Genomic DNA, 23702 nt, shown 5'->3' with positions numbered 1-23702 from the left:
TGATTCCAGCTCCATCTCTTTTCTCTCTCTCACTCTCCTCCGGCTTTTACAAGAGAAGATACATCAACCTCTTGCAGATTGCCCCTGATCATGTCGAAACCCCTTTACCATGGCTACCCGCCTGAGCTTTCGGACGAGCAGGCGCAGTTCCTGCTCAGCAACCTTAAAGATTGGTCCATTGCCAACGGCCTAGCAGTAAGACCTGCTCCGTCCTTTGTTGCATCATCCCTGGACCCGGCCGGCGTACTTGCAACCACGGCGCCCGTGACACTCTTCCCGAGCTTGTTTCCCAGGCATTGCTATCAGGAAGGACTCGCAATACAAAAGTCCTACAACGAGCTCTATTCGGCCATTGCCAGAGATGAAGAGTGGCTTCGGGAAATCGTGGAAGAGTGCGTGGCTTCAAACTTATACCCCTGACCTCTCTGCTTCCTAGTTTTCTGGTCAAGGGAATTGTGCCTCCTTGTGGCACAAAATACTGGCTGCTTGCACCTTTTCCGGCAGGGATCAGCAGGCCTCATGTTTTCTCTGCTGACACGGATTGTAGACTTGCAGGAGTTGATGAATTTGTCGCCAAGCTGTGGAAGGTGCACCTTGAAGTGAAGAAAGAAGGATTTGTCCAGGTAAGTCGAGAGCGTCGGCATTTTCCACAGAGACTGACATGTTGCAGGACATCACTCTTGGTCTTTTCCGCTCGGATTATATGCTTCATTTGGATCCAGAAGACATCGAAGCCAAGCCCGAAATCAAGCAAGTCGAATTCAACACCATTGCCTCCTCTTTCGGAGGACTTTCGTCGCGAGTCTCTCAGCTGCACAAGCATCTTCTCTCCATCGAGGCATACCCAGCGGATGCATCTCCAGCAATCAGTCAAGACACATTGCCCGAAAGCAAGTCTGTTCCTTCTCTAGCTGCTGGATTGGCAGCAGCACACATTGCTTACGGCCCATCGAAATCGGAAAATCCATTGTGCGTTCTCTTCGTGGTGCAAGACCCGGAGCGAAATGTCTTTGACCAGCGCCTCTTGGAATATTCCCTTCTGAACAAGAGTGGAGTGCGTTCATTTAGAGTGCCATTCAGCAAAGTCTTGGATGAAACCAAGCTCGATTCTCAGAGAAATCTCATCTACCGACCCAAGCACGCGCCTGGCAAGGAATTTGAAGTCAGCACGGTGTATTTTCGCGCAGGATACTCACCAGATGATTACTTGGGAGATAACGAATGGGGCGCGCGCCTGCACATTGAGCGCAGCTGTGCCATCAAATGCCCCAGCATTCTGCTTCAATTGGCCGGCTGTAAAAAGGTCCAACAGGTGTTGGCGACGCCGCATTCACCGCATCTTGCACGGTTCCTTTCGGATGAAGAGACGGTCGCGCGCGTCAAGAAGACTTTTGCACCTATTTATCCGCTTGACAAGAGCGAAGCCGGTTTGGAGGCGCGCAAGCTCGCTACAGATACCAATTCTGCGCAACGCTACGTTTTGAAACCCCAACGCGAGGGTGGCGGAAACAACATTTATCGCGGCAACATCCCGCCGTTCTTGGCCACGCTTCCGGAATCCAGCTGGCCTGCATACATCTTGATGGAGATGATCGAGCCGCCACCGGCTAACAACGTCATCATCCGGAACGGCGAAGTGCGAAAAGGCGGTGTCATCGGAGAGTTGGGTGTGTACGGGGTGTGTCTGTGGCGGCACGGCGACGGCGCGGCTGACAGAGGACACATCCTGGAAAACTGGGAGGCTGGATATCTGCTGCGGACCAAAGGCAATGAAAGCGAAGAAGGCGGGGTTGCTGCAGGCTTTGGGGCCGTGGACAGCATCTGTCTTGTCGATGTGTAACCCGTGGCTGTCTGGCTGGCCCGTGTCGCACTTTGCACAACCCGGGTCGTATTAGAGAAGATGCGCCTTACCCGTGGTGTTCGCCAGGAATGCCGAAACAATTCCATCAAAGGTCGACAGGAGTGTACACAGAAAGTTGAAGTCCTTGGACGAGAGCAGCCTCCTTGGGCATTTTAGAGAATGGAGAACAGTCGACCAATGACGAAAAAAGCGGGCCGTTTGGTGACTGGACGGATACTGCCGCAGCTGTGGCTGGCACACTGCTGGGATCCAGAACGGTTGCTGATACTGAGCGTCTCGGGCCAGGACCAGGAGAAGACGCGAAGATCAACATGGTGACGTCCCGCCTGGCGACGAGACTGTATTCCTAGAGGCGGCCTGAATGCAGAAGATACTCAAGGCAACCGGCTGTTTCCAGGCTTTCCGGTGGGGATGGTTCTCGATTCAAGGTTTGCAGCGAGCCGCTAAGCCACGAAAAAGTCGACTGTGCACTTTCTTTTGGACGCATTCCTCGGCGCTGGCGGTCGCCGTGGTCGTCGATGTGGACGGGATGATGCGACGCGACGGGCGGACAGGCGCCGACGGGAGCTCGAGGCGAACGGTTGGCCGCATGCCACCCGACCAAGGAACAAGGGTTATTGGCCCAAGCTGGTTGCATCGAGGCCTCCACCATCTTGGCTCCCAAGCCTCACCACCTCGACGTCCTGCAAGAGTAACAGTGGCAGCTTTCTGCTCTCCGCCGTCCTATCAGGTCTTGTCGAGGTCTCGTTGGACCAAGTGCACGGCTCGCTCCGTCCTGGGAATGCAATTACATGCCCCCCAATCCGGCCTTGCCCATGCTACCAACAGCTCCATCCTGGACGCCCGAGTACATTGCTTTGGGTTTCTGTTACAGCATCATCTCTGTCCAAAGTCTTTCCAATGCCGTGGCGCTGAGAAGGCTGATCTGCCGAATGCACCAATGCAGATGCCGCTTTCTGTGCCCACTTCCGTTGCGTTCGACGTGCAATATGCGATTTGATGGCTCCTTAGTCACGCTGCCAGGTCTTGCGAATGGAATGCTCACTACGTGATCGTAGGGTTACCATCGTACGCAGTCATTTCTTCTTCGTAGCTCGCCTCTTCCCGCTCGCTCATCTGCTCTTCACTACCCCACATCGTCCAGCAGCCCTTGAAACATTCACTTCCTGTCCGCGCGAGGATTGCGAATTCACCAACGTCTCGAGCTGCCAATCCTTACATTCTTCTATTTACCTCAAAGTCGACGATGAGATTCGGCAAGCATTTTGTGCTGGAACTCTTCTCATCTTGATATCCGACATGAGGCTCCCCTGCCACATTGTCTGCCTTTTCCTGGCCGCTCCATTACATTCAGTTTTGGCTTTGCCTGGACAAGGAATTCGACCTCGACAAGACGGGAATGACTTCGCAGGAGCATCAACATTGACTTCAGTCTCTGATAAAAAACAGCAACAGTCTCTTACAGAAACCTCGAATACCTCTAACCAAGCTAAACTCACAACGTCCGTCGCTGCCCCGACTTCGACAGAATTGACAGGCCCCAGCTCAGTAACGGGAATCTCGTCAGCGACGAGCAGCGCTGCGTCACCTTCCAGCTCTGGTATGCATTCTGCGACTGACCATTCAAAGGCTGCAGCTGACATTGTCCTAACAGCGTGGATTTACCCTGGTCACGGTTTGCCGCTCGAGCCAAAGGTTACTCCAGCTGTTGCGATTGCTGGTGTTGTGCTGATTGTCTCGGGTGCACTCTACGCTCTGATTGGCATACGCAATTCGTGGTTAGTAGCGACGACATCTCTCAATAGTGACAACTGACGGTAATAGGGTGCATGTCGCATTCTCTGCAGCTTTCGGCGCCGCCCTGGCAGTGATCGTCTTGATCGAATATCTAATGAATCCGCCGGTTACAGACGCCGTCCAAGGCGCCTTTCTCGTTGTGGCAGTGGTGACGAGCCTTCTTATCGGCAGTTTGGCCAAGCTGGTATTCGCAGACATGACACAAGGCTTAGGGTGCCTTCTCGGAGGCTTTTGCATCGCGATGTGGTTCCTGGTTCTCAAACCCGGTGGCCTGATACCGCAGAAGGCGGCGAGAGGCATTTTCATAGCCTGTCTCATTGCCGCGTGCTACGGCCTTAGCTTCATTCGATACACCAGGCTGCACAGTCTCATCGTCTGCATTTCGTTCGCCGGTGCGACAGCGACGGTGCTGGGCATCGATTGTTTTTCGAGGGCTGGCTTGAAAGAGTTCTGGCTTTATTTATGGGGTAAGTGACTCGCTGGCGCAGGCTGACATGGACAAGGATTGGATGCACCCACGCACCCAGGGTACGTCCGGGATACGACCCAAATATAGCTAATTGCTGCCGAACAGGCCTGAACGAAAACGCGTTTCCCCTCTCCACCAACTCTTATCCCATCACTCGAGGGATTCGCGTCGAAATCGCTGGCATTGTCATTTTCAGTCTGTTTGGGATTGCGTCGCAAATGAAGCTATGGAAGGTCGTCCGGGAGCGAAGGGCCCAAAAGGACGCTCAGCGTCGGGCGCAAGACCAAGAACGCGACCGTATCGACACTGAAATGGGCGAAAAGAATCTCAATGAGCTTAATCGAGACAAGGCTCAATGGGAAATTCTTTACGACGACAAACCAAGCGAAGGAACCACTCTGGAGATCTTGGACTCTGGAATCGGCTCAGCAGCACCCAGCATGCACAAGGCCACTACCGTGAGCCTACAGGAAATCGGTCGGTCGGAGTCGGACAGAAGCATTGAGACGCAACAAACTGCAACACTTGGACGAGAAACCGATGCTCAGTTGCTGCCTTCACCACCGAGCCTTGGGAGCGACGAAATTCAGCAAATCGACTCGCACGGCAGACCAGTGACTATGGCCGTTCCGCAACTCCCGAGTCATCCCAAACAAACATACTCAGCCGAGGAAACGCATCTCCCAGAAGACCTACCAGAAGAGCCTTGCGTATCAAGTCTACCTGAAGCTCCTGCTGCTCCCATAGCCGTCCCGCTCCCTTTTGTCATTCCGTCTGCCAACAGTTCCAGGTCTGACGCCGAGGTATTGTCTTCCGTGGCCTCAATCCATGACGAACTGGAGAAGGATCAATTGCCAGCTGCCGACGTTGAAAGCCTGAGAGACACGGAAATCCTGTCGGATGAAGCCGTGGTCATCCCTCACTTTGATGATGACAAGGCATCTTCGATTGCTGCCACGCTGGACGACTTGAATGAGCAAGTTGCGTCTCTGCCAGCGCTCTCAAGGGTCGGGACGCCTTTCAGTGCCCTTCTCAACGACGATGTCGAGAACAGAGGGCTCAATGGACGCGCACACGAGGCCAGTGATGCTGCAGCTCAAAATTCTGAAAACCATCAAGTTTCGAACATTGAAACTTGGGACGCCGTTATCGAGACTAGAGAGCTAGTGAGAAAGAGCATGGAGCCCGATGAACGCCCCGAGGTTTCAGAAACACTTTCGGACCCAATCACTCGGCCAACAGCATCGAATGACGCACAAAAATGCGAGTCTATCGAGGATCGTCTTCAGTCTCGACCTTCTACAGTCCCCGATGATGAGCGTGCGAGCGACAACGAAGCGCCCTCGCAGCAGTCCACCAATCGGTCGGAAATTACCCATTCCGCCGGCGGTAGCTTGAAAGATCACCTTCCCGATAACAAGATCTCCAAGGTCGCGCAGGCGTATCGCACGAACGAATGGGCAAAGTACCTCTCCCTCGCCGATCAGCCAGAGCTGGAGCCCATTCCGGAACCTTCAAGCCCGGGAGTCAAGGTGGACGTTGGCGCACTTACGGAAACGCCGACGAGCGCCGGAGGCGTGACGCCACAGCCGGAGTCGAGGGAGGCAAAGCTAGCACGACACTCCAAAGACGGTTCCCAGGCGTCGTCTTCTGTCAAACCAGGCAAGACGCCGCTTACGGCGCGGTCGTCGTCGGATGGCTACGTGCCGTACGTGGTTAGAAATGGCCAGACTATCTCTGCCCCTGAGGCCACAGCAACACCAGCCAGGAATTCGCCCTCGATGCACGCACCCCCTAAACGGCCTATTAGTAGCACTCATCGCACTTCTAGTGGATCATCAAATCGATATACGAATCGCTCAAGCATCTCGCCTGCTGTCCAAAACCTAGCCCACCTTCGGACAGCGTCGTCACCTGTACACAACGCCCTCGTGGAACAGACCTTGGTCGAACATCCAAGAGAGGAAATTACACAAGCGGCAGATCGACGCCACAGCAGGAGACCGGCGCCTATACCGACGACACTGCCAGTGGAAACGCTGCTCGGCCAACGTAAAGACATGGTGCGCAGCAAGATTCACACGACTTCGTTCAACAATGCAGCGCTGGCTTCGCCGGTGCTCTCGGCCGGGAGCAGGGCACCCAGCGACACGTCATCGATCCGCGAGCAACTGAGCAGAAAGGACCCAGATGAGATGTCTCTGCGGGAGCGCAAAATGCTGTTGGAGCAAGAAAGACAACAGGGCTTGGCGCAGCACAAACACACACTTCAGATGCAGCATCAGCTCCAGCAACAGCGTCAGATGCAGAGTCGAGCCGGAAACTATGCACCCAGGGGCCACAAGCCACACAACTTTGATTCCCACCAACCAGTGCGCGACCGAGCAGTGGACAGAGGCAAGGAAATGGAAACGTGGGGTCACTGGAGGCAGTCACTGCAGCAGTCGACGGAGCCGACGCAAGTTGTCGCAGCGGACGAACGACGAAGGGGCGCAATGATCAGCGAGCGCAACCAGGCCAAGGCGTGGCAGCTCAAGCGGCAGATGGACGACAAGGAACGCGAGTCGCGATTCGGCGAGCGCATGCGGACGGTGGACTGGCAAAACGCACACCGCGAGCAGATGCGGCGCATACAGGCGGCGGCCAACAAGCACGTCAATATGTGATGATGGACCAGGCCAGACCTGACCTGATCTGAGACGACTCCAAACGTCACACGCTCATTGCTTTCTTTCGTTCATCCTCTGGGCCACAGGCATGCGCATGGGCACGGGTAATGGAGTGGGGCGGCGCAAGAAGAAATGCGACGAAAAAGAAAAAAAGCAAACAGGATGGGATGGCGGAGCAGGGCTGAGGCTGAGGTAAAGGCATGCGGCACGGATTAGGAAATGGAAGTCGAAAGGTTGTTCTTGGCTTTGAAGAGACACAGAGAGATACCCCGGCATACACCATGGATTCGGGTTTGACAGCAGGCGATGAATAAGCTGGACAGGATCCTACATATGGGTAGAGCAGGACGAGGGTCGTGCATCCAAGTAGGTCATCTAATACACGTAGTACAAAGCCATCAAGCTTCCCTCGAACAAGTCAAACACGGGCGACGCCGACAAGTCCTCGGCAAGCCCAACCAAGGACGGAGCTACATCGGTAGCAAGCCAAAGAGGCTCACTCGGGGTCGAGCTAAAGTGACGGCGCGCTGGGTCGGGCGACGTGTTCCGGGTGGAGGATGATGGCATTGTTGCCGTGTGGGTTGAGGAGGTGGTTGGAAGCTTGGACGTAAAATAGAGTAATAGATGGTTATCGCGCCGTCTTTGTAGCAAACAGGCAAGCAACTAGGAGTACCTACTACAACACAGCAGTGCCTGGCTGGGGTTTGGGATGCTCGTGCCAGTGTCGTAACAGGGGCCCCAGGCTTTGGCGGATCCGGACGCAAACGAGGCGCCAGCCATAAGGGGCGTGTGTCCTGGTGACGCTGCATCGCGACTTAAAGCATCCTGTCGTCTACTGTAGGAGTAGAGGAATATTCAATCAATTATTCTCTCCATGCCGCAGGCGCGGGTTACTACTACTGTTGTCGTGTCGGTGCGCAGCAGCTGGGAAAGACATTTCTGCTGGCTTGGCACTAGCGCCTCTTCACGTCCAACACGTCCAGCTGCTCCCCTTTCGCGACATTATTCGACACCATTGCCGCACCCTCGCCCTCGCCCTGCGTTCCTGTCCCTCTTCCTCCACCGGCTCCACCTCGCCAGCTCATCACCACCACCACCACCATCACGGCTGCGACCGCCCACTCCTCCAACAGGCTACCATCGCCCGAGAATTCGCACGTCCAACTCGCTCCCGACCCCCAGCCTTCTCCACCCGCCCGCTGGAGCCTCACCCAGCGTCTCTTCAACTTTTCGCCCTTCCGCCCTGGACCTGGCGCCCCTGGCCAGCCGACACGAGCCCCCGCCTCGCGCCTCTGGAATCCCGTCAACTCGTCGCCGCGACCCCTCGCCGTCCCTTCGCACCATCCAGACTCGCTGCCCAACGTCCCCGTCGACCGCCAGCCTTCGAGTGGAACTTTGGGAGAGAGGGACGGTTACCCGCTGCTGACGCTGATTGAACAATATCAGAGCAAACTTCCCCACAACGGCCCGCAGAGCAGCAGTTTGCAAGTAGAGTGGGGGTCAGCGGGCGACAGTTCCCGGACCAGCGCGCGCGTGCCCGGCAACAAGCGGAGAAACGGTGGAGAAGACAGCAGCCCTCCGCGCGACTCACCACCACTCGCCGAGTCCTCAGCTGCAGCCGCCAGCCGTAAACCCAAGACATCGATGGATGCCCACGTCGCCGCCCGCGCCGCAGGTCTCTCCCATGCTCCAAGCGCAGACCACCCCACCGCCATCAGCGCTGGCCCAGACGCCGAGGCCGGCTTGCGCCTGACTCGCACTGCTTCGCGCGCAACAATCCCCGCCGACCAGCAGACCGGCACCTTTCGCTCGCGCCAGCAATCGAACCCGATACAAGACGAAGAGGAGCAGGATGAAGAGTATCCCTGGGGACCGTCACATCCTTGCTTTCCGCACTTGAACCCTCATGTCGCCATCAATTCGCCGCTCTATGCTTCCACGCGCGTCATTCGTGTCAAGCGGGACTGGATGTTGGTAGGGGACCTGGCGCCAACGTTTGCCAATTTGTACCCGGAAGTTCTGGATCCATACATATCCGAGGATGAGTTCCGCGACATTATCAAGAAGCTGAACACGGAGCTGGTCGCGGCATTCAGCCCGTGGAGCGCGCGAGCGGCCTTTGACGCAGTCATGGGCGTGGCGACACTGTGGCTCTGGGAAGACCTGGGCTGTACGGGTGTGAAGAAGCGGCTTCGACGGCTGGAGGAGTGGATGGAAGAGTGGAATCGATTGAAGGGGGTCAAGGAGGGGGTGCGCCTCATCCCGCTGCGGAGAACGGGCTACATGAGCGTAAGTACCACAGCAGCGTTTGCGCTGCAGCTTCCCCAGCCCCTGCACCACGGAAATCTTGACACTCCTGCCCTACAATGCCGTACGACCTCATTTGATTGTGGAAAAATCATCCTGACCCTGCTTGTTTGTAGCTCGACATCCAAATACCCGACCCCCAAATCGGCCTCGACTCTACGGCCTCGCTCCGCTCAGGACGTTCCGCCAGTGCCGTTCTGCAACCCGGCGACGACCTACCGTCACCCGCCTCGCCTGGTTCACCTGGAGAAAAAGGGCTTCCGCAGCTGCCCGGCATAACGGTATAGACATGCTCCGGATAAAAAAAAAGAGGAATGCATCCATCACGATTGTAGCAAGCGAACTGGGCGATATTGCCTGGGATTGAACAGTATACGCACAAAGCCCCCCAGTAAACAGTAGTGCAGTGGTTTAATACGTACGCAAGAAGGGGATAAAAGAGAGGCAATCAAGACGGACCGACGGGCCGACGTGGAGATGGCGACATCTGAGAACCCGTCTTTGTGTGTTTTGCCCGCGCCTATTACATAGTCGGTGTTTAATCATCACATACAAGGGCTCTTTCCTAGTTGGTTTGTTCGCCAAAAGGAAAATGTCCTTTTTCTTTCTCTCTTGCTTGACCTTCGTCTACTCAGTTTACTGTATTTCATACTGTATTTCACTCTTTGTATTTTCTTTCCTTTTGGCAGTCGCGCCGCGTTAGGGCAAAGGAAGAAGGAACTGGCCCACCACACCAAGAGGCAACCGACCAGCGGACGAGGAGCAGCCACTATCCTGCCAATTCTGCGACAATACCTGGGTCGCTCCGCTCAGTCGGGACGTTGTGGCTCATCCTTCTCAACCCTGGCGGGGCGCCGGTTGCTTTTTGACCCGCCGCCCTGGGGCTGTCTTGTCAATCTCCGTTTTCTGCCAGCCTCGGACGACGGCGACAACGCCTCACGTCACAATTTCCGCAGCGCCTGCATAAACGAGCAAAGGTTGCGGCCGAATACCAACCAGGCCAACCGACGTCTTTTTCCCAGGCGCCGGAGCCGAAATGGCAGGAGGAAGTTTTTGATTGTCTGCGTCTAGCCGGTGACAAGTCTGGCCGGGCCTTTTGTTTTTCGCCTTCTTCTTCTCCTTTTGAGCGCTGTTTTCCTTCTTCTCGTACGGGGGTTTTGTTGCTTCTTCAGCCAGCGTTGTTGTCTTTTATGCTGTCTCGAGCGTTTTCTGCTGTCGAGGGCTGGGCTGGGCGCGTGGGTTTTGCCGGGGTGATGGATGGGTGGGTCCGCTGGCTGGCTGGCTGGCTTCTTGCTTTTTGGCTGGCTACCTAGCAGGTGCCAGGTGGGCCTCCTTCGCAGCACCGTTTCTTTTGCGCGTCGCGTTCGCCCTGCTCGCGTGGCTCGGCGTGGCGTGGTGGCGGCCGTGTGGCAGACAGGCTCGCAGGCAGATTTGCTTTGCACCTCCATGGGTCTGCAGCTGTCTGCTGCTGCGCGCAATGTGACGAAGCTGCCGTGCAACGACAGCCTGCCTGGTACCGTCGAACGGCCGCCGTCGATGCTGAGCGTTGGGTGGACTAGGATCGCTCCTCCTCACTCCTCACCCCCCTTTCCCATCTCCAACCATCCTTCTTCCCCCTTTTCTACCGCCTGCTTTCTCCTTCCTACTTGCTTCTCCTGCCTTGATACCCTCCGTCTTCATTCTCGTTTTCCGCGCCATCTATCTCTCTTTCCTATGTATCCACAATACAGTGTGCGTGTACGATTATCTCCAAAGAAGCAGGTGCGCAAGCACATTACAGTAGCAGCACAAAGAGTACAGTAATCCAGAGGAGGGGAAAAGTTTTGCTTCGCTCTGAAGTCTGATTTGTTATGTATCTACGAGCTGGTCTCCGGCTGTCCATTTGCGTGAGGTGGTGATGTGCGAGATACAAGGGTGGATGGAGCACCACAAGCGCATCTGTGATTTCGTCCATTGCTTCCTTGTCTTTGCGGGTTCTTCAATGGCCGTGCTGCGGACTTGCTCCCTCTGTCTTGAGACTCAAAAGCGCGACAAGGACTGGAGCAGTGGAGTAAAATACTTCTCCAACATCATCCATCGTGCAAGGAAAGCGAATGTATCAAAACAAAACTTGGACCAAGAGTTTTCAACCTCCAATTAGGTCAACGGGGGTAAATTGTGATTTTGCCAGGACACTTGACTAAATAACTGCAAAGGAAAAAGAAGACATTCAATCTCTTGCAATGTGGTACGAGGACAGAACTAAACAGATCCATCGGACGGACAAAAACCTCGACTTTGAAAGACGGCGAAAGTCACGAGAAGCCGGTTGACGGACCAGTCAAACCACGTGCCAGGCATGCAAAAAATGTGTCCAAGCGGTTGTAAACGGGATTGAAACACTCAAGGGAGGGATTCTCCACCACCAGCCAGGCCTGGGCTTCAAGCTGGAGAGCGCGGAGAAGACTGTCGATGCCGATGGAAATGTTGACAATATTTCCTCAAAACCACTTTCCATTCAGGACACCAGGCCAACAACCCCCGCAAGTCCAAGTCCGGCAAGATGGGAGTTCTCCTTTCTGGGGATTTTTTTTCCCCCTCGGGCCAGAGTCAGGACTAGGAGGAGGCGAGGACATATGGGACGGCAGAACAGATGAGTATCGAACGTTGGCCCAAGGAACGGAGGAATCAAGGTTGATTTTCCCCCTGAACGCGGAACGCGAGATGGTGTCAATGAAACATTGGGTTACATCCAATCACCACCAAAGCACACCCCACCCCAGGCTTTGGGCAGAGGACCTCCATGGGTGAGACGGATCACAATAGGCCAAGAACCACAGGGCTCGTGGAAGCGCAATCGCAACAACACCAAGGCTCCAGACAAGTGTGTGTCTCCTGGACGAAAAAAATGCTGGACAATGACTGGACTGGACCAAACCGGGTTCAAGGCTTCCAACAAAGCTGCAGAAGACAATCCTTTCGTGGGAAAATGGGCCCCCTGAAAAACCAGGAGCCGCGTGGATGGAGTCAAAAGTCACCCCGGTTCGATGAACAGGCAGCTGGGCACATGGCAGAAAAAGACAGGTCCAACCACCAGAGGGAAGCACACGGCCAATGGGGGCGAGGGTATTTGCACCATCCATCCGTCCAGTCATCTGGCCAGTTCGTCGTTCCATCGGATGTGGTTCCTTCCAATGTGGCAGCCGGGGCGATGGTATTGGCTTGGGCGGCATCCCTCCTGGGAATCAACACCAATCCATCCATCCATCCATCCATCCGGGTCAGGGGCAACAGACAGGCAGGCAGGCAGGCAGGCAAACCAAATCCAAAAAGTCCACAGGAGACCCGGCCATCTCCCGTCCCTTCAACCGGTCGGTCGCGGGCCAAAGGCTTCTTTAAGTATACAAAGTCCCACTGAGGCGGGAACGTTAAAAGGCATAGGTAGGACCCCACCCTCTCTCTCTCTCTCTCGCTCTCTCTCTCCGTGCGTCCGGTCCGTTCCGGCATGGCAGGCTGGCTGGCTTGAGCCTGAAATTGCTGTCCTGTCCTGTCCTGTCCGCACGTTCGATCTGGATCTGGGTCTGGCCAAGGCGAAGAAGCAAAGTAGGGCGGGGAATGGCGAGCAAGCAAGCAAGCCCAGCCTGGGCTGCCTCGTAATTTCGACTTTGATCAGACACTACGATGTAGTGCAGCACAGTAGTGTGGGGGAAAAACATCTAAGACAAGATAAGACAAGAAGAAGAGAAGGGAGTGGGGGATGGAGGGTCAGAAGGGGGTGGCTTGGCCACGAACAAGCAAATTTTCTTCTCCATCTCTTGCGCACGAGATTGCTGGGTGTCGTGAAGAAGCAAAGGCCCAGCCCAGACCCGCCCAGGCGCGGCAGTGGTCCGTCAATCTTCCGGATGTTGGCTATGCGCAGCAGCACACGCACCGTTATCCCCGAAAGCGGTGGCGTCGGCGCGACGAGACGAGCCGCCGCCGTCGCGCCGTTGGATGGGATGGCGCGATGAATTTTTCAAAGTGTGGACGGAGCGGTGCTGTCCGGCATAATCGAGGCCCCAGCGTGTGGGGAGGTGTGGTAGGGTGGTGGAGCAGAGGGGACGGGAGCGGGAGCGGATGCGGGCGGCTTCAGGGGGAGGCAGTGAGGGAGATGGAGAAGGATTCGTGGGGTGACAAAGAGAAGGAGGGAGGTGTAAGAGGATGGATGCAGAACGAGTTGAGCCAAATGAAACAGAGCGGAGGGGCGAAAGAAAAGAAGGGGAAAAGGGAAGCACTGTGGGGAGTTTGTAATGATGCGGAGCTCATTGGAGAGAGCGGTAGGGAAGGAAATGCTTGGTCCCAATGGAGTCGGCAAATCAAAGTCCAAAACTGATGGGTGTTCCCCAGACGGCAGAAATGAGGCAGATGCGGATATGCCATGTGCCATTCGCGGACCTGTACCGTCGAAAACAAGCCGAGCAGATTGCGTTGGTGGCCGATTAATGTTGCTGCCAAACCCATCCACCAGGCACCCTCGCTGTACAGAAGTTGTCCATCAGGAGATGAAATGGATGGCCAGTGTACGGATGGCTGTGCTTGCAGAGGGTGCACAGCGTCCTGTAGAAACGAACAACACTACTACAACCTGTCCACTACTTCGTCAGCACTCAATCATCAGCAGCGCATAACGGGCACTCCCTCAAACCGACCCACCTGTCAAGTCCGCCAGAAGCTGTCACTCGGAACCCCGAAACACTCGCGCGCACCACGGCGACATAAATGTTTCCGATTGTCGCAGGTGCCACGAGGTCACGAATCGCGAACGGTGGTCAAGCGACCAAGAGAAGACAAAACCACTGATCTTGCAAAAGTCGCCGACACAGTCATTCCTCGCTCGCTCGCTCGGTTCTTCGCTTTCGGGGTCCGTCGGTGCGGCGCGGAGGCGGTGCGGTGTGTCGCGCGACGAAACGGCCGCCAGCGGACAAGAAACGACAAGAACAAAGGTTGGAGAGGTCGGCTGTTGAGGCAGTGTGGGTTGGGAGGAGAGTGCATTTGTTGCGGGGAAAAGTGTCGGCGATCAGGGAAACTGGATTGAGCTTCAGGCATCGGTTTGCGTGGTGCAGTACGCAGTAGCATCGCGATGGACTGTGAGAGAAGAAGAGGGTGGTCGATTGGAGGAATCGGGGCTCTGCTGAGGTAGACGGAAATGCGCGTGAAATGAAAAGGGAAGATGTTCATGGCAAGGGAGTTTGGGGTCAGATGCTCAAGGAGTGAGTGCATCAGCGCTCCTTTCTTTTCGTGGAAGACTCCATGGCTGCATCTGGAGTACCAGGAGGTAATAGTCGTCGAAAAGGATCCAGAGCCGAGCAACTTGCATGATGACTGTTGTGATGAGCTTTCTCACCTTACGCGTGAAAATGCAAGAACACCACTTGAACACAACACCGCTAGAATCAGTCAACGAGTGCAATGTCCGCTCAAAACCCATTTTTATAAAGTCGTAGAAGAAGAAGAGTAGGAAGAGGTGGTGGTGGTAGAGACGTCGAAACCCGACCCTCCTGAGCCATTCATTCGGTTGCCGTCATCATGCCTATCTTCCTTCTTCTGCCTCCTCCTTCCTCATTTTCCTTCCCGCTTTGGACCGGTCTAATTCTTCTCGGACTGGACGGACGTGGTTGACCTTATATCGAAGAGGGGTACAGCATGATGCGGACAGAGGCGCCGAACGACTTGGGAGGGAGGTTGTTGCGGAACTGAGCGCGAACGGCGCCCGAGTTGCCGTGGGTGCGGGTGACCTTGCCCCAGATGACCTGTTTGCATCGTCAGCCTTTCGTTCCGCTTGGTCTCGGTGCGAGCGAGATAGAATGCGCGTTTTATTCGGCACGCCAAACATGGACGACGTTCGGCGTGGATTGTGATAGCAGATGGATGGGAGTAATCGTACCCTGATCTTGGAGCCGCGGACCTCCTTGTTTGCCCTGTAGACGAAAGCAACACGCTTGCCGAGGTAGAAGGTCGCGTCCTGGGTGTTGTCGACGCCCTATCCAACATTGTTAGCACTCATTCTGAGCTACCCGTTGCTTGAGCGCGGGGAACAACTCACCTCAATCTTGATCAGCGAGGTGTTGGGGTTGGTGTTGCGCTTGCCCCTCTGGTAGGAGAGGTGCTTGCCCCTAAGAATAAAGTCTCAGCATATATTTCCCGTGGTCAATCAAGCGGCGTGAGTCGTGTAAGCGGATGGGGTCGTAGTCGTAGGGTGCTTGGAGCGACGGCAGCGATGATCAAGAGTGGCGGCCTGGCATGGACAGACTGTGACCGAGATGTGTCTCGATGACTACAGGCTCGTCCTCAACCTTCTACGATGGCTCCAGAGAGGTGCATTCGTGCCAGCCAGGCCCACCAGCTCCGGGGCTCAACCGCATCCCCACCTGCGGCTTGAGCATCCAGATGCATCCCTTTCCGACCTCCTGAAAGCCATTTGATGTCGCAGACATGCGAGCGAGCGAGCGGTCGGGTGGGCAAAGCGAGTGGTGGATGTGCGCATCATCGTGGGGACTTACTTGACGTAAACTAGACGAGGCACACAAGAGTCAGCCAAAATTCCCACAAGAACACCACCAATTTCGCTCAAACGACCGACACCCGTCCCGCAAGCGTGAAATCGTCGCGATACGTTCCAAATGCTGTCAACGGCATTTCTCGCTCGCGGGAGAGCGGTGGTGGCTCCAAAATTCCCACTGTGCAGCTCGCTTGGCCTGATTTTGGGGAGAGAAACGTACGGCGGTGACCGGTCTGGGACATGGTGAAGGATTGGAAGCCGAGGTCCGTGAAGATTGTCGTCGTCGAGGTCGAAGGGAGCGGGAGGGCGGGTTTCCGGGGAGGGTGGCTTGTCGTCGTCGTCGTGTCGTCGTCAAGGCCGTCTCGCAGTTTCGCGTAGCATCAATATCGAACGCAGTCCGGTGGGCGTCACGTGCTCGGAGCCGATCGGTTGCTGCACCAGGCATCTCTTTAACGCCTGGCTTCCACGCCGAAGTCTTCGGGAAGTTTTGCGGATGCAGAGAATTTATTTCCATGACTGCATGAATGTTTCGTCCAGTCTTGATTTTGCTAGAAATCATTGCTAGAAATCAATCCATCGGTTATTATCACATTCTCTGCTGGTTCTACCTCTACAGCGAGCCCCTTCTTTTTTCGACACGACCATCTTTTTGAATTTCAAGTCTTTCATTTCTGCCAACGCCTCTCCCATGCATGACGGCGTGAGAAGAATAGTAAATCAAAGGAAATTTGGAGGTTGAAAAAGCCCGCTCCTCCGCCCCGCTCCACACTCACTCGCTTTGTTCTCGACCCGGAATAGGAGAACGCCATGTTGAATGCTCACTTTGCACTCTTTTCACCTTTTTTTTGACTTCCAAACTGCCTAACCAAAGAAAGATAGCCGACCCAAACAGGACAGGTCGCCACCCTGTTTTCTAGCGCAAAAAAGATCATCTAGTAAAGCACACGGGTTCGGATATTTGAGGGCAGGTCCTCGAGGTCCTGGTAGAGAGCCTTGAGCTCGCTCTCCTGGACATCTGAGATATCCGTCATCAAGTAGGCAACCTGTAGCAAGTGTCAGAGTCATCATACAAAGTGATTGGGAATTGCCTTACCTCGCCCTTGGCGTCGACAGTCTGCTTCTCGACGTTGTGGTCACCCAGAATGTCGTTGACCTTACGCAGGACACCAGGAATGTTCTTGTGGATGTAGCAGACACGGACGTGGTTGGTCTCGTCGGTGGTAAGGGAGCGGAGGAGGAGCTCGGGCATGTTGACAGACTGGACCGTAGCACCCTCGTTGACGTACTTGGTCAGCGCAGTGGCGACCTCGATACCAATGGCACTCTGGGCCTCCTCAGTGCTGCCACCAATGTGAGGGGTAAGGATGATGTTCTTGAGCGTGCGGAGCTCTGCAGCCCACTCGTTCAGCTCGGCGTTGAAGTAGGGGCCGTTGCCAGCGGGCTCGTTGGGGTACACGTCAATTGCCGCACCGGCAAGCTTGCCACTCCTCGAGGCGTCAATGAGAGCCGGAATGTCAACGACGGTGCCACGGCTGGCGTTCAAAAGGTAGCTACCGTTGCGCATCTTGGCAAAGTGCTCCGCGCGGATCATGTTCTTGGTCTCAGGGGATTCGGGAACGTGGAGAGTGACAAAGTCGGCGTTCTCGAGGAGCTCATCCAGGCTGTTAACCTGGCGGGCGTTGCTGAGAGCCTACAGGTGTTTAGTTTTGAGCAAATGTTTCTGGGAACGAGCAACTCACCATCAGGTTGATCACGTCGTAGTAGATGACCGACATACCCATGGCCTCGGCCATGACTGACAGCTGGCTACCAATGTGTCCGTAACCCACAATACCAAGAGTCTTTCCTCTGACCTCCCAGCAGCCCGCAGAGACCTTGTTCCAGACACCGTTGTGCAGCTCCATGGAGCGGTCGCCGAGCTGCCTGGCCAGAGCAATGATCTCGGAGATGATCAGCTCCGCAACACTGCGCGAGTTGGAGAACGGCGAGTTGAAGACAGCAATGCCTGCCTTCGCGGCATACTCGAGGTCGACCTGGTTGGTGCCAATGCAGAAGCAGCCAATGACGATGAGGTTCTTGGCCTCCTTGAGCACCCTCTCGCTGAGCTTGGTCTTGGAACGGATACCGATGACGTGAACATCGCTGTAGACATTGTTAGCACTCAAGTCTGTATGCTTCCCGACCCTGTACGGCTCTGGTCTCACGCCAGCGCAAACTCGAGGCCGATGCCGGATGGGAGGCGCAAAGCAGCCCTCTCACCCTAGCCTAGAGTAAGCCCCCCAGGCGGTTCAATCACGCCGTAGCCCGAAATTGGCTCGAGTAAAAAACTTGTGACTCTTACCGAATCTTCTCAATGAGCTGATCCTCAGGCAACGAGGACTTGTGGAACTCGACCTGGTAGCCCTGACCCTGGAGAATGTCGCGGCCAGTCTGGTTGACGTTTTCTAGCAGAAGAACCTTGATGTCCTGGGTGTTGAAGGGCTTCAGCTGCTTTGCGTGGGAGGCGGAGATACTCTGGCGGGCGGAAAAGCTGCCAGTGGGCGAGTGGTAGGCCGCATTCGGCGAGGTGGAAAGGCTCAGAGTGTTTGAGACTGAGCGCGCAAGAGCGTCGCCGGCGCCGGCAATGTCAATGGCAGGAGTCATTTTGGCGGAGGAGTAGAGTGAGGTGTAGGGGAGAGGAAAGGTGTTGGAGGAGTTTGCAAAAGAAGAAGGGCAGCCAGCGGACTCGGAGGTGCTTCTTTTGGATGACACACACCCCGCGGGCGCCGAGTCAAACCTGCGCCGAAAAATGTTCGCATGCCGGCCTGCCCCTCCGTCATGCGGCGGAAACCACCAACCCCGCCAATAGACTTCGGCTGGGACCTGGCACTCGAAACAAAACCGACTTTACAGCGACGGCCCGAGGCGCATCATCGACTGTCAGTGATGACTCTACATGTCGGCAAAGTCGGCAACTGGGACAAACAAAGAGCTTGTTTTTTGGCGGGAGAAGCGACAAGTTACATCCGTTTCTCTAAGACTACAGCTTTTTCCTTGACGACCTCTACGCTCCGCCCAAGATTAGAAGAAGTAGCCTGCATCCACCACCGCTTGCTGCAAGCATGAACATGAAAGGGAAACTCGATGGAGAAAAAAGAAAAAGCACCCTTCCTCATAGCGCCCGGTCCTCCTGATGTGCATTGCAGTCTCAGCTCACCATTCTAGCGGGGACGAGTCGTAAAGCACGAAAAACAATAGCGGCCCGAACGGCCCACAGCCGCGCTGCTGGCTTATTTGGCCATTTTCCCAGGGAATGTAGGTGATGATCATGAAGCCGTATGCATAACGCTCTGCTGCGAGGGAACGAACCGAAACGTGGATGATCGTATCGTAAGAGGGGGACAAGGGAAGATGCCGTCTACATCTGATGCTGAGAAAGCGCCCTGTTGGGCTGGAGAGGTTGGTGAAGATGATGTGACCAAAGTCACATTCTGACGTTGCGCGACGGTTTCATCCAGGCATCAGTCGCTTAGCTCTGCTTGCACTCGGCAGCCTCCTGCTTCGGCTTGGTGCCATCGCCCTGTGTCTGGTCAGTAATGTGGTGGTTTTGCATGTATCAGGCGACAAACCTCGTCGTCCGACTCGTCGTCCTCATCCCTGTCATCGCTCAGGTCGTCCTCCTCCTCATCGTCCTCATCCTCGAATTCACCCTCGTCGTAGTCGTCGACCTGCTCAAACTGCAGAGCCTCGCCGGTAAACCAGTCAATGGCGCGAGGAATGAGCTTCTCCTTGATGTCCTCGCCGAGCTGGTAGTCGAGCTCGAGACGCTCCTCAATGTCAGAGGAGACCTCGTCGTCCTCATCGCTGGGAGCCTTGGGTGGCGAGAAGAAGTTGAAGAAGGACTCGGTGGGGACCGTCTTCTTAACGACGCGAGTCTGCTTGGTGTCTAGGTAGATGTTAGCCAATTGAATCCCTGTCATCGAATTGATGACTTACTCTTGTTGCGCTGCTTCTTGCTCTCGACGCGGACGGTGAGGTCCTTGCCCGGCAGCCAGTCAATCTTGTCGCCCTCGGCGTGGTCGTAGATGAAGTCGCCCTCGTAGCCGTTCTCCTCCTGGTAGTAGTACGTCTTTGTGATGGTCTTGTTGGTGAAGAACTCGTTCTCGGAAAACTCGAAGATGAGACGGAAACCGGGCTTGTCGAGGTACTCCATGCGGATGTCGGTCAGGTGCTTGAGGGCCTGCTCGTCACGGTCGGTAATCATCTCGGCCAACGAAATCTGGTTCTTCATGGCCGACAGCCAGAACTCGGGAATGCCCTTGATGGCCTCGGACATCTCCTTGTTGGCCTCGGGGGCGGGCTTCTCGGCCTCTTCGTCGTCATCTTCCAATTCCGCCTCACCGGCCTTGATCTCGTCCTCGGAGGGCTCCTCGGCGCCATTGACAATCTTGGCGCGCTTCTGGTACAGCGGGGTGAACTTGGCGAAGTACTTCTTCTCGAGCTGGAGGACCTCTTCTTGGAACTCGGCCTCGAGCTTCGAGTGCTGCTTCTGGACGCCCTTGAGGCCGGCGACGCGACGACGCACGTCGGCAGGGAGGGACTCGATGTATCCGGACGAGCGACCGACGAGAGAGCCGAGCTTGCCCTGGATCATGGAGACCAGAGCGGGATTTTGAGCAAAGGCGGAGACGGCGGCGGCGCGGTCAAAGTCCTCTGGCGGCGGGGTTCGCATTAGCTCGCGGCAGGGACGAAGAGGCAGCAGGACGATGGATCCTTTGGGGCTGCAGACTCACCTTCCTTGATGCTAGCAACGCCGGGCTGTTGGGCGCGCGAAGAGATGGGAGCAGCATTTGCCGGGGTGTTTTGGGGGGTGCTGGTGAAGGCGAAGGTGTTAGCTAGGGTCGCGGTAGCCATTTTGGCGGTTGTTGAAAGGGAAAAAAGAGAGAGATGGCGTACGGAGCGGTTGCCTTATCGGCGCGCTTGTTGCGGATGGGCTCAGACATGGTGGGTGTGGAATTTGCTGAGCGAGAGGGATGAAGAGGGGTTGAGGATGGTTGAGAGAATGTTGGACGTTGAGCGTTGTGGACTTGACTTGGGGCAAGCAGAAATGTGAGAAAAGCGCCTCCGCGCGCTAGCCACCTGCAGTGAGTGCCTGTGTGTTAGTGCCCGCCCGCAGTCTGGGCGACGCGCTCAGAGTGCCCTTGCGAGCTGCCAGGAAAGAGAGGTGAACAATGCGCTCCGCTAAAAAGGAGCCTGGCTGGGTGGGGACGACGTCGTCTTGAGTTGCTGTGTGAGTAGGTAGATGCAATGTTTCGGTGCGATGAAGGACAGAATGGTAAGGTTTCGTCTGGCTGTGTCTGCCGTCGACCGACTGCCTCTGTCAATTCCAGTCCAGCGTTAGGTTGCGTGTACCGTGACACCGCCCGCCTTTAAAGGGCAGCAGCAGCAAGCTGACAGCTGCGGGGCGAATTCCTTGCCGTTGCGCTGCGTTGCCGTCTTCGTCTCGGTCCTTGATAAACAACCTAACCCCCCAAGGCCTGCACGTAGCACTGCACTGCTGCTCCTCCTAACCAACGTGGCCTGCAGTGCACCGCTCTTCTGTATATCTGCTAAATTGGGTATCAAACATGTCGAGGGCAAGCAAAGTCTAAAAAATTTACCCCCATCAATCAGCGTGACCACCAGGCCCTCGAGTCCAAAAAATTCGCATCCGCCACCTGCCCTTTGCCGCCCTTCTGTCCGCCTGCCTTCCCTTCGGTACTCCCGCCCCTTGACCCTTCCTACTCCAGGCGCCGCAGCCGGTTCGTCGCGTACGCGGCCACGCCTGTTGACAGTGCCCCGATGAAGAGACAAACTGCAATGGCATTCGGTCCGTCTTTTGGATGGTGCTCGGACGGATGCGCTTCCTTGGCCAGCTCTGGACTCTTTCCAGGCTCCAGCATAGAAAACACCGCCCACGATATCATGGTCCCGATGAACTGCGGAATCGTCGTAAACAGGTTGAGGATGCCCAAGTAAACACCAGAAAGCTCTCCGCTCGACGTCGTCCCCTGCGCCCCGCCCTTTGAGCTCTCGCCGCCCGCCATTTCCATGTCGCTGCCGGACACCCGTCGGTACCCTGCTCCTGCCAGTCGGTTGATTTCCACGCCCATGAGCGTGAATGGCGCCCAGCAAGCTACCGCCCAGGGTATTCCGCATATCGCAACGATTGTCGTCGCATATCGAAAAGAGTTGGCGAGCGGCGCCAGAATCATGGTGCACGTAAAAATAATGTGCGAAATCGTCCAAGCAGTGAGCAAGCTCGGCTTGTTCTTCTCATAGACCTCGAAAACACCCGCCAAGCCGGGCGGAGGGCGAGGCGTAAACTCGGGCTTCTCATCATCCGGCGTCCTCACAAGAGACGGCAGCGCGACAGACCCGATAAAAGTGATGGTCGAAAAGATGATCAGCGAGAGACTCCCCAATCGGCCGATCTGACCGAGCGCATCCGCGGATTGCTGAGCTCCCGCCGGCACATCGTAACGTTTATAGATCTCGCCGACCCAGGTGGTGCTGTAGAACAGGAATGGAAACCAGCCTGTATATCCGTTAGCGCTTCTTCGTCTCTTCTCCACGCTTGCCTACGACTTGCCGATCCATGCCCAGAATTGCACCCAGCAGATTGCGGATATCCGTGGAGGGAGGTTTGTCGTGGTCCTGACCATTTGAGCCAATATGTCGACTGCGCCATTTCCTGGACGCGGCTCTCCATCGTCGACGAGGACTTTCTCACTGACTGCCCAGCACGTGATGCCCGTACATGTTAGAAGCGCAATGGCAGCAACGACAATCAGCTGTTTAAACTGCGTGTCACCCAAGGCGGTACCAAATATAGCCTCGAGGTCAAGAGCGCCGGCGCCATATCCAATGAGCGAGCCGACGGCAACCATTCGAGTGGCTGCACAACAGTTAGTAATGATTCCCAACGACTCCCTGGATCTACATACCCCATGCTGAGCCCAGTTGCTGCTTGGACGTCGGAAGCACGTCAACGATCAAGCTTCGGCCAGAGGCTTGCACTATTCGGATATAAAATTAGCCGACAAGGCAACCTCGTGTTTGACGGCACTATTTACCTGAGTTGATGGCAAAATCAATGGCATATATGCAGAGCACGGCAAGAGTGATGGTGACTTTGCGCTTCAGATCTTGGTTGCTCACAAACAGCGAGACGAGCTCCTCGGCCCAACCCAAGATCATTAGCAAAACGGACACTATGACGGCTCCACCAACCATGAATGGGCGGCGCCTGCCCCAGGGTGATGTGCTTCTATCCGCCAAAATGCCGACAACGGGCTGCATGATGAGGCCCGAGAGCGGACCAGCGATCCAGACTAGAGATACGAGACTCTTTGCCATGCCGAGCTGAAGCAGATATGGCGTGCAATAGGACATTTCGACACCCCAGGTAAACCTGCATCCGAGGTTAAACTCGATTCTGCCTAAGGCGAGGTTGTCCGAGAAGCTTACTGGACACCGACTATCGAGGCCGTCAGGTAGGCCATTCTGACGGACTCTGAGCGACCCCTGATTGCAGGTTGACCGGCCCATGCCGTGCTAGATGGAATCCGCGTCCCCACGCCAATGGCGCCAGTAGGCATGGTGTTCGCGGGGAGTACTCGGGAAGCGATGCTTGGGAGACGGATCTACGGGCTGAGAAAGTGGACACGCGAGGCCGGTTTCATGGGTATGATGGGGCCAGTGGATAGCTGAAGGGCAGACGCAATGGTTCGAGACCGTGACGTCGAGGGATCCACCACGGCGAAGGCGATGGAAGACAGAAGAGTTTGAAAAGGTTGAAGAAAGTGGTTGAGCTCTGCTGAGGTGAAGATATCAGGCGCAAACAGAAGCAAGTCGCGGGAGGACAGCTTGGCAAAGTCAACGTCAGTCCCGTCGTAAGCTCTGTCCAGGGGTCCCGCGGGAATGTCAGGGCTACACTATGTGCTCAGGGCTTATCAAGCTCTCGATTACCTTCCGCAAGCTCCGGCTTTGTGCGATAGCCAGGCTCAGGCTCAGGCTCAGGTTCGTACTCGGCGTGTTTGAGGTTTGAGTTGCCTCAGGCAC

General features: G+C 55.8%; 9 protein-coding genes across 9 annotated transcripts; 5 read left to right on the top strand and 4 right to left on the bottom strand.

Moving 5' to 3' along the window:
• Window positions 1–90: 90 nt before the first annotated feature.
• On the top strand, window positions 91–1840 carry BKA78DRAFT_329149 (glutathione synthetase large chain; the record flags this gene model as incomplete). The annotated part of the gene is made up of 3 exons (XM_066889646.1): window positions 91–392; window positions 548–623; window positions 671–1840. 3 exons carry the CDS (start codon window positions 91–93, stop codon window positions 1838–1840), a joined length of 1548 nt encoding a protein of 515 aa, XP_066749074.1.
• Window positions 1841–3746: 1906 nt separating this feature from the next.
• BKA78DRAFT_244543 (uncharacterized protein) lies at window positions 3747–6793 on the top strand (the record flags this gene model as incomplete). The annotated part of the gene is made up of 5 exons (XM_066884042.1): window positions 3747–4125; window positions 4233–5150; window positions 5247–5759; window positions 6111–6244; window positions 6296–6793. Coding segments are annotated over 5 exons (2442 nt in total), but the record flags the coding sequence as incomplete, so codon positions are not given.
• An 877-nt stretch (window positions 6794–7670) lies between these two features.
• Window positions 7671–9875, top strand: BKA78DRAFT_358682 (Golgin subfamily A member 7/ERF4 family-domain-containing protein; the record flags this gene model as incomplete). Its single annotated transcript, XM_066892361.1, has 3 exons — window positions 7671–7709; window positions 7754–9085; window positions 9220–9875. The coding sequence occupies 3 exons, from the start codon at window positions 7671–7673 to the stop codon at window positions 9388–9390; spliced, it is 1542 nt and encodes a 513-aa protein (XP_066749072.1). The 3' UTR covers window positions 9391–9875.
• Window positions 9876–11864: 1989 nt separating this feature from the next.
• On the top strand, window positions 11865–13295 carry BKA78DRAFT_7511 (uncharacterized protein). Its single transcript, XM_066893684.1, has one exon. The coding sequence runs from the start codon at window positions 12130–12132 to the stop codon at window positions 13090–13092; it is 963 nt and encodes a 320-aa protein (XP_066749071.1). The 5' UTR covers window positions 11865–12129; the 3' UTR covers window positions 13093–13295.
• Window positions 13296–14562, top strand: BKA78DRAFT_7521 (uncharacterized protein). The gene has a single exon (XM_066893689.1). The coding sequence runs from the start codon at window positions 13500–13502 to the stop codon at window positions 14154–14156; it is 657 nt and encodes a 218-aa protein (XP_066749070.1). The 5' UTR covers window positions 13296–13499; the 3' UTR covers window positions 14157–14562.
• Window positions 14563–14742: 180 nt separating this feature from the next.
• On the bottom strand, window positions 14743–15862 carry BKA78DRAFT_329148 (60S ribosomal protein eL33; the record flags this gene model as incomplete). The annotated part of the gene is made up of 4 exons (XM_066889645.1): window positions 14743–14871; window positions 15006–15101; window positions 15165–15234; window positions 15837–15862. 4 exons carry the CDS (start codon window positions 15860–15862, stop codon window positions 14743–14745), a joined length of 321 nt encoding a protein of 106 aa, XP_066749069.1.
• A 253-nt stretch (window positions 15863–16115) lies between these two features.
• BKA78DRAFT_301845 (D-3-phosphoglycerate dehydrogenase) lies at window positions 16116–18378 on the bottom strand. Its single transcript, XM_066887389.1, has 4 exons — window positions 17962–18378; window positions 17360–17762; window positions 16714–17310; window positions 16116–16663 (listed from the first exon to the last, which is right to left on the bottom strand). Exons 1-4 carry the CDS (start codon window positions 18261–18263, stop codon window positions 16553–16555), a joined length of 1413 nt encoding a protein of 470 aa, XP_066749068.1. The 5' UTR covers window positions 18264–18378; the 3' UTR covers window positions 16116–16552.
• A 548-nt stretch (window positions 18379–18926) lies between these two features.
• On the bottom strand, window positions 18927–20990 carry BKA78DRAFT_7475 (nucleosome assembly protein). Its single transcript, XM_066893680.1, has 5 exons — window positions 20556–20990; window positions 20393–20472; window positions 19596–20312; window positions 19229–19545; window positions 18927–19179 (listed from the first exon to the last, which is right to left on the bottom strand). The coding sequence occupies exons 1-5, from the start codon at window positions 20600–20602 to the stop codon at window positions 19129–19131; spliced, it is 1212 nt and encodes a 403-aa protein (XP_066749067.1). The 5' UTR covers window positions 20603–20990; the 3' UTR covers window positions 18927–19128.
• A 63-nt stretch (window positions 20991–21053) lies between these two features.
• BKA78DRAFT_301839 (sucrose transport protein) lies at window positions 21054–23639 on the bottom strand. The gene is made up of 5 exons (XM_066887388.1): window positions 23109–23639; window positions 22715–23052; window positions 22586–22657; window positions 22231–22536; window positions 21054–22176 (listed from the first exon to the last, which is right to left on the bottom strand). Exons 1-5 carry the CDS (start codon window positions 23237–23239, stop codon window positions 21380–21382), a joined length of 1644 nt encoding a protein of 547 aa, XP_066749066.1. The 5' UTR covers window positions 23240–23639; the 3' UTR covers window positions 21054–21379.
• Window positions 23640–23702: the final 63 nt, after the last annotated feature.

This window comes from Phyllosticta capitalensis (assembly GCF_038381095.1).
Source record: "Phyllosticta capitalensis strain CBS 128856 chromosome Unknown BKA78scaffold_1, whole genome shotgun sequence".
NCBI lineage: Eukaryota > Fungi > Ascomycota > Dothideomycetes > Botryosphaeriales > Phyllostictaceae > Phyllosticta > Phyllosticta capitalensis.
Note: the sequence above shows the minus strand (reverse complement) of the source record. Positions and strands in the feature narration are given on the sequence as shown.